Source organism: Pseudopodoces humilis, chromosome 17 (assembly GCF_049639895.1).
Source record: "Pseudopodoces humilis isolate 2021_Gansu_Grassland_sample_001 chromosome 17, ASM4963989v1, whole genome shotgun sequence".
Classification (NCBI taxonomy): Eukaryota; Metazoa; Chordata; class Aves; order Passeriformes; family Paridae; genus Pseudopodoces; species Pseudopodoces humilis.
The window spans coordinates 6,745,293-6,758,907 of NC_142216.1; the positions used below are offsets into that span (position 1 = coordinate 6,745,293).

Below are 13,615 nucleotides of genomic sequence, written 5' to 3' on the forward strand. Positions count from 1 at the left end.
GAGCGCGGATTCCCCGTCAGTGCCCGGAGATGCAGGTGCGCTCCCCCCAGCCCCCTCTGGCTCCCCGCCCGCCCCTCCCCGTCCCGCCCCGCCCGCCCGGCGCCCCGAGGCTCGGCGGAGGGCGGCGGGCGGCCCGGGCGGGCGGAGGAAAAGGAAGCGGCCCCGGTGCTCCCCGCCCGCCGCCGCCGCGCGTCGCCGCAGCTGGGGCGCGGCGGGAGCAGAGCTCGGGCGCGGGGCGCTCGCACCGCTCCGCATCGCACGGACCTGCCGGCAGCCCCGGAGATGAGGAGAGTTTGCACGCTGCCCCTCTGGCTCTGGCTCGGCATTGTCTCGGAGGCAGGTGAGCTGCCGGGGCTGCGGGCTGCCCTGCCCGCTCTGATGCCCGCTCCGCACCTGCGGGCGCGCTGGGGACGGGGATGCTCGGACGGGACGGGACGGGACTCGGCGCCTCCGCCCGCGTGTCCCGCAGAGCCCGCAGGGACCGGCACTGCCCGCCGCGGCGTCCCTCACCCGGCACTGGGATGTGCCGTGCCCTGGCGCTGCCCGTCAGGGCCCCCCCATCCCCGGCGGGGACCGGCGCTCCCGGTCCCGGCGCCCCCGATCCCCGGCGGGGACGGGCGCAGTCCGCCCTGGGGTGCCCCGTCTCCGACCGGCGCTGCCCGACCCGACCCCAAGCAGGACGCGCCTCGGTGCCCGCCCGGGTGTCCCCGACGGCGGTGACAGCCTGCCCGCCGCGACAGCACGGGACGGGAGGACCCTGCAGCGGGTCCGGGGCCGCGGGGAGCCCACGCCGTGCTCGTAGCGCGGGTGTCTCGCTGCGAGCGCGGACAAACCCCGCGGGACCCTCGCGGGAGGGATGGCGCTGCGCGGGATCGCGCCCGGCTGGAGGCCAGCCCCGGCTCTGTTTATTTATTTTTTCACGCAAAGAGTCATTAATTTGTGTGTGCCGGGGAGGAAGGCGCAAGGAGGCGGGGGTCCGTGCAAAGCTGTCCAGCCTGCCTGTCCCAGCTCTGGTCCGCCTCGGAAGTCACCCGAGGCAGATCCCAGTGAAATGCCTTCCCTTCCCATAGCACTCCTGTGGCAAAAGGCTGTTGGGCAGAGAGTGCAGAAGCACGGCAGGGATGGGGCTGCAACGCCCTTCTAGTAAGCAGAGCCCGAGAGACAGGGCAGAGCTGGGTGGGCACTGCCCGGGCAGTGGGGACAGGACACCCCAGCAGATACCCCCAGAGGAGCTCTTTCTTGCACGAGTAAAGCATTTACAGCCCAGATCAGAGCAAGACTGAAAGTTAGTAATGGTGGAAGCTTGCAGTGTGGGGAGATGAATTTTGGGAGCATAAATAGAATTTTCTGTAGCATCAGCTCAGTGAGTCGCTATCACCAGTGGCATTTGCTGCTATCGTTGAAGTGAGCTCACAGGAGAGCTGCAGGTGTGGCATGAACAGCATCACCAGCATGTCAACCCACTCTTCCCAGAAAGCTGCTGATGGCTCTGGTGTCTCGGGGCCCAAGGACACAACGGGTGGCTGGAGCCCAGGGGATGCTCAAGGAGGCTGAGCAGAAAGGAATCTGATGCTGGTGGCATTGCAGCGGGAGCAACTGTTCAAAGCTCTCTTGTTAGCAATTTGTAAAGTGCGGTGTAGCTGCTCCCGGGTTCTTTCATCTCCTGGAGGTGCAGGAGCAGTGCCTGGGAGGCTCTGGCCAGCGCAGCTGTGTGGCCTCGTCGGCACAGGGCTGAGCAGAGCTTTGAAGCTCTCGGAGCTGCCTGATTAGTGCAGCGATGAAGGGCGATGTGGAGCTCAACTGGGGGATGGTACCATGGGGATTTGCTTCCCCTCCTTCCATTCTATCAATGAGGACAATTTGTCAGTGCATGAAGGATGCACAGATTTCTCATTAACCATAATCCCAATGGGGTGCAAATATTTGCTCCCCTCAGAAGCAGGGATGTGTGTGTGAGACTGTTCCACCTGTGAAGGATGAAATAATCATCTCAGGATCATGAAAGGTCTGCTCTGGCACCACGGTGCCTGTTTAAATGGGCCAGCATTAGAGGATGCTGTGTGTAAGAGCACAAAACTTACACGTTCCAGCTCCATGGTGCTCCCAGGAGTGGAGCTGGGGAGCTTCCCTGTGCAGGCAGTGATTTGGGGGGAACAGGCAGAGGTTCAGTCCCAGCATTCTAGATCATCTTGGCCTCTCAGGGTAAACCTTTGTGAATGGTGATAAGACCATGTGCTTCCTGAGCCACCATCTTCTGGACACAGAGCAGTGCTGAGCCCCCCACAGCCAAACAATCCCATTGGGGGCACTGGCTTGCTGCTTCCCAGGGTGTTTGCCCATTGTGTGGGGAAAGGGCCCGTGCTTGTGTAGGACCTGAGCCGATTGTGTTGGCTGCCGCTGCCTGCTCCCCTCTCAGATCACACAGAATTCCCGGCCGGGTGCTCGGACAGCCCCGTGCTGACCGTGCCAGCAGCAACAGTTGCCTGTGCAGCTGGGATTTGAAGCAGTTGCTTTATTGCAAGAAATAAACATGGGCCGTTTCAGCAACACCCTTTCATTCAACAGGCCTGACCGCGCAGCATCCCCGCCAGGCTCAACCCAGGGCCTCCCAGGGCAGCGGGTGTTTGGAGGATGCAGCCCATGGTCCCTGGGGGCTGCCAGGGAGGGGACAGTCACGGCTGCTGTGCCCAGCTGTCTGCTTAAGGATGATTTCAGATGAGTGAGCTGCAACTACCACCCTGGGATTTGGCTTGGGCACGCGAGCCTGCGGCTCACTGCCTGCACAAACACCCACCAGGGCGTCACTGAGCCCAAATTGACGTCTGGTCAGAGGGACACTCCCCCAGCAGCACAATGTCCCTGGCCAGTGCAGGCAGGGTGGACGGGGCTTCCTCTGGTGTATCCCGTTCCACTCTGCTGCCTCTCTCCCATGGGCTTGCTCCATGCAGGATCGCTGTCCCCAGGGTTTCTCTTGGCCCTGTGTTGTTGCGGTGTTTTCCGGGGCAGGCGTGGGAAGGGCAGGTGCTCCCAGCCAGCCAGGAGGGAACAGGCTGTTCCCGGCATCCCGAGGCAGTTCCTGGAGAAAGAAGGGGAGAGCGGGATCCCACGGGAACGGCGAGAGGAGGGAGGGGACCGTGGCCAGGGAGCAGTTTCTCCAAAGCCATAGGAGACATCCACCACACTCAGGAGATTGTCTTGCAGAGCAGGAGGGGGCTCTCGGTGGGTCCCCAGCTCTGTCGAGCTCTTAGCAGCTTTGGGGTGCAAGGTGAGCCGTGGAGATAGCACCTATCTCACTCACCTTCTCAGCTACTCAGCTGGCACAGCAGAGGTGACTTTGCATTCAGCCTGATGGACTGAAACAGCCCCAAAACAATGGGTGCAAGGCAGGGGACTCCTCACTTCCAGTTTGGGGGGGCTGTGCATTTAAACCAGGAGGGAGGGGAAAGCTGCCATAGGCTGTGGGTGATGGGGATGTCCTGCAGGTGCAAGGAGAAGCAGAAGGCCCTGTGATGGCCAGACCCTGCAGGCTCCACTGCCTATGGAAGGTGGGGAGCCAGCAGTGCTGGTGGTTTCCGTGTGAGGAATGACTAAAGCCTCAGGGCTCTTCCGCTGGGGAAGACAGGCTGGGGCATTGTGACCGAAGGCTGCAAAATCACAGCTCGCCTGGAGAAGGCAGTTCCTGGTGGATTCCCATGTTGGGAGCATGGTGGGAGGCTGGTGGCTTCTTGCCCGCTGCCGAGCAGCAGTGGAGCTCACCTTCACAGGGCCTTGTGGGTGTGAGATGTTTGCCTGGGTCCTTGGGCAGTTGTGCATGATAAAATATATGGGTTTGCAAGAAGAAAATCCACAGATGGTTAGTTCAAGCTGAAAGCCCCCCTTTTCCCACCTTGGACTGTGAGCTAGAAGTGCCAATGCTGTGTTTTGCCTTGACCTGCCCCGTCTTCCCCTGCAAATCTCCGGTTGGGCGAGGGGCAGCAGCCAGGTACACATCCCACTCCTGCTGGGTGCTGTGGGAGGATCGTGACCTCCTGGTGCATGCCACGGTTTTCTGGGGAGACCAGAGCTGAGCCTTGCCCTGGGCCAGAGATTTTGTCCTTCTTTAGGAATAGAAATACTGCTGCAGCTGCACTGGCATCTAGTGACTGGTTAAATGAATTCCAGGGGTTTTATTGCCTCTGGCTATCCCAGACCTTTGTTTCTCGTTTCACGTTGTTAAAAGAGGGGGTTAGCCAGGTCCCAGGGGGGCTTTTTCTCTTTGGTCAGAATAGTTCTGAGGTTTTCGGCGCAGCGTTATTGCCCATCTGCGGTGCCTCATTGTTAAGGCAGAATAGTGGAAGCGGAGGTGGCCTGTGGTCAAGTCGGCAAGGAGGCACAAGCCCTGAGCCCAGCGTGGCCGCTCCTTTTGTCCAGCAAATCGCTCCATCTCTAGGTGCAAGTTCAGCAGAAGGAGAGTGAAAAGCCTGGCCCTGCAGCATCTGGTGCTGAAACTCCCACTAAGTTTTATAAGCTGAGGATATTAAGTGGGGAGTCTTGGAGTCTCTCCTGGAGTCGTTTCCCTGCTGAGGTAGCAGAAACAGGTTTCAGCCAGTGACTTGTATTTCACCTTACAACTTCTCCCACGAGTGAATTGTTATTCTTGCTGTGTTTCTGCCTCCTCCTTCCAGGGTGAGGATCCCTCACGCAGCCTTTGCGGCCAAACCTGGAGGTGCCGTGGGACGGACATCGTGTGCTAATGAGGGAGGATCAGTTTAGGGGGTCAGGAAAAGACTCTCACTGGGCAAACAGGATGGGGGAGGCAAACTTAAGTGCTGTGGTCTCCTGTATCTGAGCACATAATAACCAGGCAGCTGCTGCTCCCCTGCTCAGCTTCTATGCAGTGAAAGGCAGCAAGGACCCAGGGCTGTTCACAGGAAGGACCATGGGAAAGGGGAAAGTGGATTGCAGACTGTTCTGGTCCCTGTTACTGATGGGCAGAGCCCTGGAGTGAGCAGAAAGAAAACACAGATAAAATTTTACCTGTCTGCAGCAGCCAGCCGAGGGCTGGTCACAACTCCTGGCAGAGCCTGGAAAACTCCAGCTCTGTCTCAGAGGAGTTGGTGAAAGAATAAGTTTGACTCTGCTCCTGGTGTAGGTGCATGCAAAGGGGGAAGTGATGGAGCAGCTCACTGATGTTTGTGGGACCCGTTGTCTCTGTGTGAGGTGTAGCTGCCCACCCACGTGCAGGTGTGGAGGGGTTAAGCCTTCTCCTGCCTGTGGCTCCAGCTGGCTGGGCAAATGCCAAGCAGTGCACCGAGTCTGCCCGCCTTGCTCTGTGCTGCCAGCCACAGTGACAGCGCCCAGGCTCCGTTCCACCATGGCCACGCTGCCCTGCCTGGCGAGACCACCTGCTCAGCGGGCTCCAGGGCCAGGGTATCCCCCAGGGAAGGGTTAAGCAAAGAGGAGCAGTGCCAGTGCCAGGCTGGGTGTCCAGGTTTTCCCTTGGCGGAGGTCAGTGGTGGTTCATGGGAAAGGAAAAATTGGCAGCTGGGCCGGATGTCCCTGCATTTCCCCTCTTCCTGCAGCCGCCTGAACGATGTTCCTTATTTAGCTTTCCTGACGGACAGGAGGAATCTGATGGCGGAAACTGTCACTGCCTGATAACAGTTCAGGGACCCCTTTATGATGGGCGGCACGGCAGGGAACAGGGCAGCGCTGCCCTGGCTGGGAGGGGACAGCCAGGGCTGCCCTTTGCTCCGGCTTCTCGGGGACAGCCAGGCAGGGTGGGAAGGGCACTCACAGCCTTTCTCTTATTGCTGCTCTGTGTACAAACCCCCTCAGTGCTACTTAAAAGACTCTGAAGACCAAGAAGTGTGTTTATACATCTGTAATATTGGCTTTTTTCCTTCTTTCTGGTGAAGCATCTGGGCTGGTGGAAAGGGCCATGGATGGGCAGAGGAGAGGCATGGAGCAAAGCCACCCTGCCAAGGTCTGAGGCTAGGTAAGGCTTTGTACTCACTGGCAATGAAGATGTGAGGGGCAGCCAGGGCTGGGATGCTCCAGCAGGAGCTGGGAGTGATGACCACTGCCACTGCACACATCAGTACTGGGAGCAGATGCCATGTAAAAGTGCACTGCCCAAGCACACGGCAAACGTGTGTTCATGCCCATGAACACAGCAAAGGAGATGTTCCTCCATGTTTTATTGTCCCCAGCTTTCTCTCCATGGAAGGTGGCATCTTCTTAGTGTCTGAGCCATTCTCTCATGTGTGCCCATGGTGATCAGCCTCAAAACCACAAAAAGTCCTGAAACACAGCTTGTATGTCAATGTATCCATTGATTTTTTTCCTTGCATCTGTGGAGGCCACCAGGCTGCTGCCATACCAGTAACAGCATTGTTTCCATGGCAATTATTGTACTTTAAAAGGGCAGAATGTACAGCAGGACTGTATTTACTCAAGACCAAGCCCTAAGCAAAGCAGCCCTTGCCACTGGCCAGGGCATTGCACTCTCGCAGGACATGGTGAGTTGTTTTACCCAGGCTGGGTGGCACAGGGCTCCCACACACCTGTGCAAAGGCTGTACCACAGCCTTGTACCTTGAGACCACCATTCCTCTGCTGCTCAGAGCTCTGCATTCCCTGGGGTGGTTAGAGCTGCACACTCCAAAGTGAGCCTCTGTTTCAGTCTTAGCTGAGGAATGTTAAAAATCTCACTGCAAGATGCAAAACCTCAGCAGGAACTCACAGGGGTTGTGTCAGTTCTCTCTGAGCCATCCACTGTCTGACCAGGTCACACACATGAGCATCCATGAGTTGCAAGACTGCGGTTTAGGTCATCAAACCGTGGTGGTACCTCAGGACCAAATGCTTCTCACTTCAGCTGAGTTCAAATTCCTTTTGTGTTTTCGGAACAAGCAGCACAGGCAGGGAGACTGGTGCAAAAGGAGTTGCTGTATCTGTCCATGTGTGTTCCTGTGCTGCTCTGTCTGTGTCACAGGTGTGTGCAAGGCTGGTGGACATGGGAAGGAAGCATGAGCTCCTGCTCCAAACCCCAGTGCATGTTTCAGATGGTCATGCTGAGGATGAGATGCCCTTGGGGAATGACAGCGATTTGCATCCTCCTGGCTATTTTGAGGCAGTAAAAGCAGCAAAATTAATTTTGCAAGTTATTTGTTTAAAGTTGTATGTGTTTTTTATGGTGTCACTTTCTAGCATGTGTCATTGCAGTGAGATGAGTTAACTTCCTGCTGTACTTTCCTGGGCAAGAATCATCTCACCCATTCCCTCACAGAAAAGTTTGGTGTAGAGCCCAAGGCATTTGCTCTGTGCTCAGCAGGGGGGAGACAGGCATTTTTGGAGATGCTCCAGCCTGTCCTCAAGGAGGCGTTGAAGTAATTGGGGAGGTGATGGCAGAGCCAGCTCCCAGCCTGCATGGTGTCTGCATACACCCACGTTCCCAAGACCAGCTCTGTGCCTCAGCCAGGTTGTATTTAACCCCACAATTTCCCCCTCTTCCTCACTGGCCACCCCAGCTCTCTCCACCTCAGCAGCTGCATGAGGGGACTGGCATGGTCTGGCTGAGTGTAAAATGTAAGAGCAACATCAAAACAACTGACGGCCGCAGCCTCGGGAGCCGAGGTGAGGAGGAGGCTGGGAGGTGGTGGGATCATTTAGAGTGAGCAGTAGACAAAGGAAGGAAGTTTTTATTACTGGGCAAAATCCTGAACTCCTTCAGTTGTATTTAGGCCAGTGTCTCAGTGACTTCAGTGGAGCTTCTGAGTAAAGAGAGAAGGAAGAGCTTCAGAATCTGGCCCCTGAGTAATTGTGTCACGTGGGAAGTTTATAAAGAATTTGCAAGCTCACGGTGGCTGAGCAGCTGGTGGTAGCCAGCAAACAGCACCCCTGGCACCCATCCTTCCCCCTGGGTCACTGTCCCCATCCTGCAGCAGGGTCTCCATTCCAGCTGCTGGCAGGAATGGGGCTTGGCAGGCCTTGCAGGACACAGCAAGGTGCTCTGAGCTGGGCAGCGGCTCCACAGGTTTATGAGGATCTATCTGCATCTCCACAAGACTTGTGAGACCCGTGGAGGGTTTTAGTGTTCTCCATCATCCTGAGCTACAGAGGCACTCGAGCTCTTCATGTAGCAGGGAAATCTGTAAAAGATTTACTGATTTTATTTATTCCACAAAAAGGCACAGGGCTGTGTAGCAGAGCCTGGAAATTCCTCCAGTAATTTCCCAAACTGATTTGGTGCACCATGTATGTGTCTGCACAGACATGTGTGTGCTGACAGTGAGGTTCGGCTCCAGGCTTAGCTTTCCATCTGTAACTTGTTTTCCCCATTTCTGAAGTACTGGTGTCCATTGAGATGGATATTAGATGTAGTGACCAAAAAAAATAAATACTGACGTAAGTGCAGGTCAAGCCAGTATTTTCCATGAATTACAGTAAATCTTGATATTTGCTGAGGCAAGAAGATTGGGCATGAATGGTGGTTTATACTCAGATTTGGAAACTGCCAGCTCAGAGTGATGGCAGCAAGCAAAATCATGTCCAGCAGAGGTGACGGCATCCAGTGCCCACAGAAATCCATCACTCACACCCTGCATCATCCCAGCCCAAGCAGAGTCCCTAGAGGGACATAACTGGGTCTGAGTGGCCATCAATCCCTTCCCCACACTGCAGCCCCCGGCCCTCGGGAAGCAAAGGGCAGAGGTTTAACAGCATGTCCCAGAGTGTGGCAGCCAGCTGCAGAGCAGAGTGCCCCCACAGGAGGTGCACACATCCACACCAAGGAGATTGCTGCACCACTGGGCAGGCCCTAGTGCTGGGATGAAGCACGGGGGAAGAAACTGTCTTTCCTCCAAAAGGAGTTACCTGCTAATGCCTTGTAAAGCAATTTAGTTAACAGAGTGTGCATCTGGGCCAGATGCCTCCTCACAGGGTTTGTTGGCTGTTGCCAAACTGTCAGACTTGGCAGATCCTGGGCTGTAAGTGCTGGTTCTGGCAGTCCCGCTGATGCTGGGATGGGATCAGGGCATATCCTCGTCTTTCATCTCCTCTCTGTGCTGTGACATCCCAGTGTGCAAATGAAGGACAGTTGCAGCATATCCTGCAGTAGTGCCCTGTTCTGGGCAGGCAGGCACTGACCCAGGATGTGTCCCCTTGGGTGACAGCTTTGAAGTGGGATTTTCCTCACCATGTTTGCTTACTCCTGTGCTACCAGGACTGACAGAGGCACCGCTGTTCATGCTGCACTGGGTGTAGCGTGGTGTCCACAGTTAAAACATGAGGATGGAGTTTGATGTTCCTCAAAGTCCCTCTATTGTAAGGAAGCAGGAACCTTCCCAGTGACATTGGTCACACCAGGATTGTGTCCAGCCCAAGACACAATCCCTGCTGCCAAGGTGCCTGCATTGCCCAGTGTTGCCCCTCCACAACGTTCAGCATTTCACAATATTTATGGCTGTTCCTCACCCTTGGCTGCTTAGACAAATAAAGCTTGATGCAGCCTGAGGCAGTTAATCCCTGGCTCTCCAGCCTCCCATCAATAACAAGGAGTGGGTGGCATTTGAAAGAATGCACTGGGGGAGAGGGGGAGTGCTGGGATCTATTTTTTCTACGGAGGGGGAAATCCAAGCCTGCCTTCATTGAAGATAAGCAACGTGGCTGGTCTGAGCTCTGGCTCAGAGGTTTTAGTGGTGATAGAAGGCAGGAGACTCCGCACAGTGTTGGCCCCATGGTAACCTTTGCCAAAAGAAAAACACTTCTTAATACAATAGTGATTTTAAAAAAAGGAAAAATAAACAGGACCCCACATGAACTTAGGAAACCTGTTCTGGCATAAAGAGGGATGTGTATGATGAAATGAACCTGAACGGCACTTGGAAGAACTCTCGCCTCCAGACCCACATTTCTGGGAGAGGGGAAGGGCCAGTGTCTGTCCTGGCCCCTTTGGTCCAGTATGGTGCCAAAACACCCCTACTCCCAAACAGCTTCATTTATGGACCAAGATAATGTGTCTTTCCTTCATCCACACCTTGAATTCCCAGGGGGATGGAGAGGCCACCACCAGCCTTGCCCCACAGCTCTGAGCCTCGAGTACCTCATGGTGACCAAACAGGGCGAGCTGAGGAAGTGGCGCTGTTTCTTTAGCAGCGTTTCCCTGTTGGTACTTGTGCTCCTTGGCTGGAAGTCATTAGCATGTGTAAACGCTTCCTTCCCATCTCGTCTGCTTGCGTGCTCTTCCCACTGCGCTCTGTGGCAAGGGAAGCACCTTGGAGCAGGAAAACAACAGTCAGCTCTGCGCACTAACAGAGAGTAACTGCATGTTTGTGGAACTTGGTCACCCTGTCGTAAGCTATTTTTAAAAAGCAGAAGAAGGAGGTTTAGCTTATTGGCCTTCAAATAACACCAGAGTCCTATAGTGCCATTTAGGCTGGGCGTTTCATTGTAGGAATTGTGCTGTGATATACAAAGTGTGACATTTCCAACTCAGCCTTTCTTGGAAGGGAATTAAATTAGTTTCATAGCTGCACAAGGGGTGTTATGTGGAGGTGGAGAGAGAAATCTGTGCAGATGTTAAACAGCCAGCTAATCTCAAGTGACGCAAATGCCCCAATACACTTTGGCTCTCAGAGATGATGATTATCATCTCCTGCTGCAGCGGGTCCTGGCTTGTGGTCACAGCTCTGTGCCAAGAGAAACTGAGAGAGTGTGCATCTGTAACTTGCCATCAATGCCCTGGACAGCCCCACAGGGCCAGACTTCCTTCCATTGCCCTGAGTCTCTGCATCTCTTTGCCCAGCAGGGAGCAGATGGGATCACTGACCCAGGGCTGAGGTGCAGCAAAATCCTGTGAGGGGAGAACTTTGCTGTGCTCTTAGAGCCCATCCCTCCTGGGGATTCTGCAGAGAACGGAATAAGATTTCATTAACCACATCAGGGAAGACTGGGTTTGGGCAGCTCTGGCTGCTTTCAGGAATGGCAGAAAGCCAAGCTGAGATATGCAGCGGAGGGTTGAAATTCCTTATCTCCTATGTGCTGTAGGTGCATTTACCCCAGGGATCTCACCTCCCGTCCTGTTCGCGCCGAGGGCTCTTAGATCTGCAGCGAGCGCTCAGAACTCCTCCGTCAGCCCTCACCGCTTGTGTCTGACCTCGTACCTGAGCCTTCCTTCCTCTGCCGCTACCTCTGATGACTAATTCTTCTTTGAAGAGTGTGTGCCTGTGATCTTCCTGGCTCCCCTTGTGCCCACCCCACCCAGGGTCGTGCCAATGCTCGTGTGTGCACGTGCAGGTGCACACGGAGAGGCTGCGCAGGGAGGAGGACTCGTGCTCCCCATGCAGCAGCTCTCTCTGTGTCCCTGATCACTCTTCCCTTTGCTTTATTATTATTATTTTTAGATTATACTCAGCACTTGAAGTCCCCTCTTTGATAATCAGGAAGTTTAAATTCCTCCTGCATTTTGCTTGTGCTTCCTACTTTTTGCACCCATCCTCATCTAATGTAGCTTTTTCATGTTGCATTGACTCTGGGCTAAATTAATTTTCTTTGTTCCCTGTGTACCTTTAATTAGAAGGAATAAGGATCCCTCTTCTCTTGCACCAGTATATGTTTTTCAGGCAGGGATGGAGGTACATGGAAGCTGTATGACGGCCTTCCAGGGAGCCTAGAGCAGATGGGGAGTTGAAAGCAGGTTTTCGAGGGCCAAGATAATCATCTAATTGCAAAACTATTTTTTCCCCACTTACCCTGTTTATCAATCAGCTGCTCTTGCACCCTGCAGCTGGAGATCAGCTTGAGGGTGGGTTGTGCTGCAGAGAACAGGGACTGTCAGCTCGAGGGCAGCTCTTTGGTTTGAGGGCTCTGAGTTGATTTCAGTTCACAGCTAAGTAGCAAACATCTGGATGCAGACTCCAGGGACATGAAGGTGGAGGAGCAGGTCTTTTTCACTCAGTACATTGTCTCCCAACACAGCTGCAGGGCTTGCAGACCCCTGAATAAGCCCAGGAAAGTCAGTCTGGCACAGCAGGCTGGGCAGGAGGCAGGTAGGGCACCCCAGGCTTTGCTCACATGGGGGAAACCTGCCCTGAGTGGTGTAGAGGGTTTTTTCAGTGTCCTGCTAAGTCTGTCCACAAGCAAACAGTCTTGGGAAGAGTTAAACTTCAAAGGCCAGCAATTAAGCCCACACACATCATGGAAAAGCAAACCTGTGACTTGTTTTTTTCTTTCCAAATGCTACTGCCCTTTTCTCTCTGTGCTCAGTACCGACCCTCGGGCTCTGTCTGACTTCCCAGTCAGCTACCTCTGCCTTCTCATCTCCCAGCAAGAGTTGGATACTGAGGCCTCACATGGCTTAAACTCCATCTTCCCCCAACAGCACACCCGCAGTTTGCTTTGGCAGGAGTTTACCTGAGCCTCTGAAAATGGGTCATGATGGAGCTGTAGGTGATGATGTTGAATCTAAGGGTCTCTCTCCACTGTTTCTTAGGCTTTTCCCTTTCTCTAAAAATCCAGGTGCTGTGGGTGGAAGCCTCTGCCCAGGTGCTGAAACTGGTCTTGGCTTTGCCTGGACTGCCAGCAGGCTCAGCATGGGCAGTTGGGGCTCTGGGAAAGGGGGTGATGCCCTGGCATGGACAGGGAGATCCTGGATGTACCCACTCTGATATGGCAGTGGGCGGTTTAGAGACTCCTGGACCTGGATGTCTCACCTGGATCATGGTGTGTAAGAGTTGGTAATGACTTGTCTTCTAGGAGCTTATCTCTCTTTGGGAATCTCTCTGTGGGTATCCCACAGTGGAAAAATCCACAATTTAGCTGAGTTGCATGAAGAGGTACTTGGTCATCTGCCTCGTAGCACCATCAGGTACAGTGTAAGAAGCAGTGGATTGTGATTTCGTTCCATCATTTCCTTTTAACCACTGATGGGCTGCCATTTCTTCTCAGGGGCCAAAGATGTGTCCTTAGGGTTCCACGGGTTTGTACCCACTGCTGCCAGAGGTACCTCAGCCCAGCAAAGCTCCTGGAGCTACACCTGGATAGTCACGGGGTGGAATTAAACTCTGAATCCTGCAATGCTCTGGCAACTCCTGCGCAGTCCCAAATAGATTAACTGGAAGGAGCAGCAGTACAAACCTTTCCCAAAACACTTGCCCAGAGATTCCAGACCCCCAGAGCCCACAGGAGGATGTCCCTAGCTCATCCTGGCCATGCATTTGTGCTGGCAATACCTTACGCCAAGTAGTGGACTTGGACCAACACTCGTTTCTCACAAGCTGTGGATCATCCTTTGCATCCCTTCAAGTCAGAGATGTAATGAACGGTGTTAGTTGCCGATATCAGTCCCCTAAAGCCATCCAATGTCTCTGCTCCTTCTACAGCACGTTAATCACACCCTGCTGGGGCAGAGAATGTGAGCAGGGCAAGATTTTGAAAGAAGTAAATTAAAACAGGAAGAGAAGCAACCTGACAGTCCTTAAGATGTAGGAGGATAATTTTAATTGAGTTTTGCAAGGGTTTAGCCGTGCAGTTAATAGGGGCCACTGGAAGAGGGGTGGTTATGTATGCTAAGCAGGGTGGCTCCCCCAGGACTCCTGCAGAGCCACGGCGGTGGCAGAGTGGGAGCTGCCACAGGC

The 13,615-nt window shown here is 54.5% G+C and overlaps 1 protein-coding gene across 2 annotated transcripts in view; it reads left to right on the top strand.

Annotated features, from left to right (window-relative positions):
* Nucleotides 1-213: 213 nt before the first annotated feature.
* FLT4 (fms related receptor tyrosine kinase 4) overlaps nucleotides 214-13,615 on the top strand; it is a 57,690-nt gene continuing 44,288 nt past the window's right edge. For both annotated transcript variants that reach the window (XM_014253184.2, XM_014253185.2), the window contains exon 1: nucleotides 214-340. In XM_014253184.2, coding sequence (XP_014108659.2) covers nucleotides 283-340 — 58 coding nt within the window. In that variant the 5' untranslated portion in view covers nucleotides 214-282. The remainder of the gene's footprint in view (nucleotides 341-13,615) is intronic.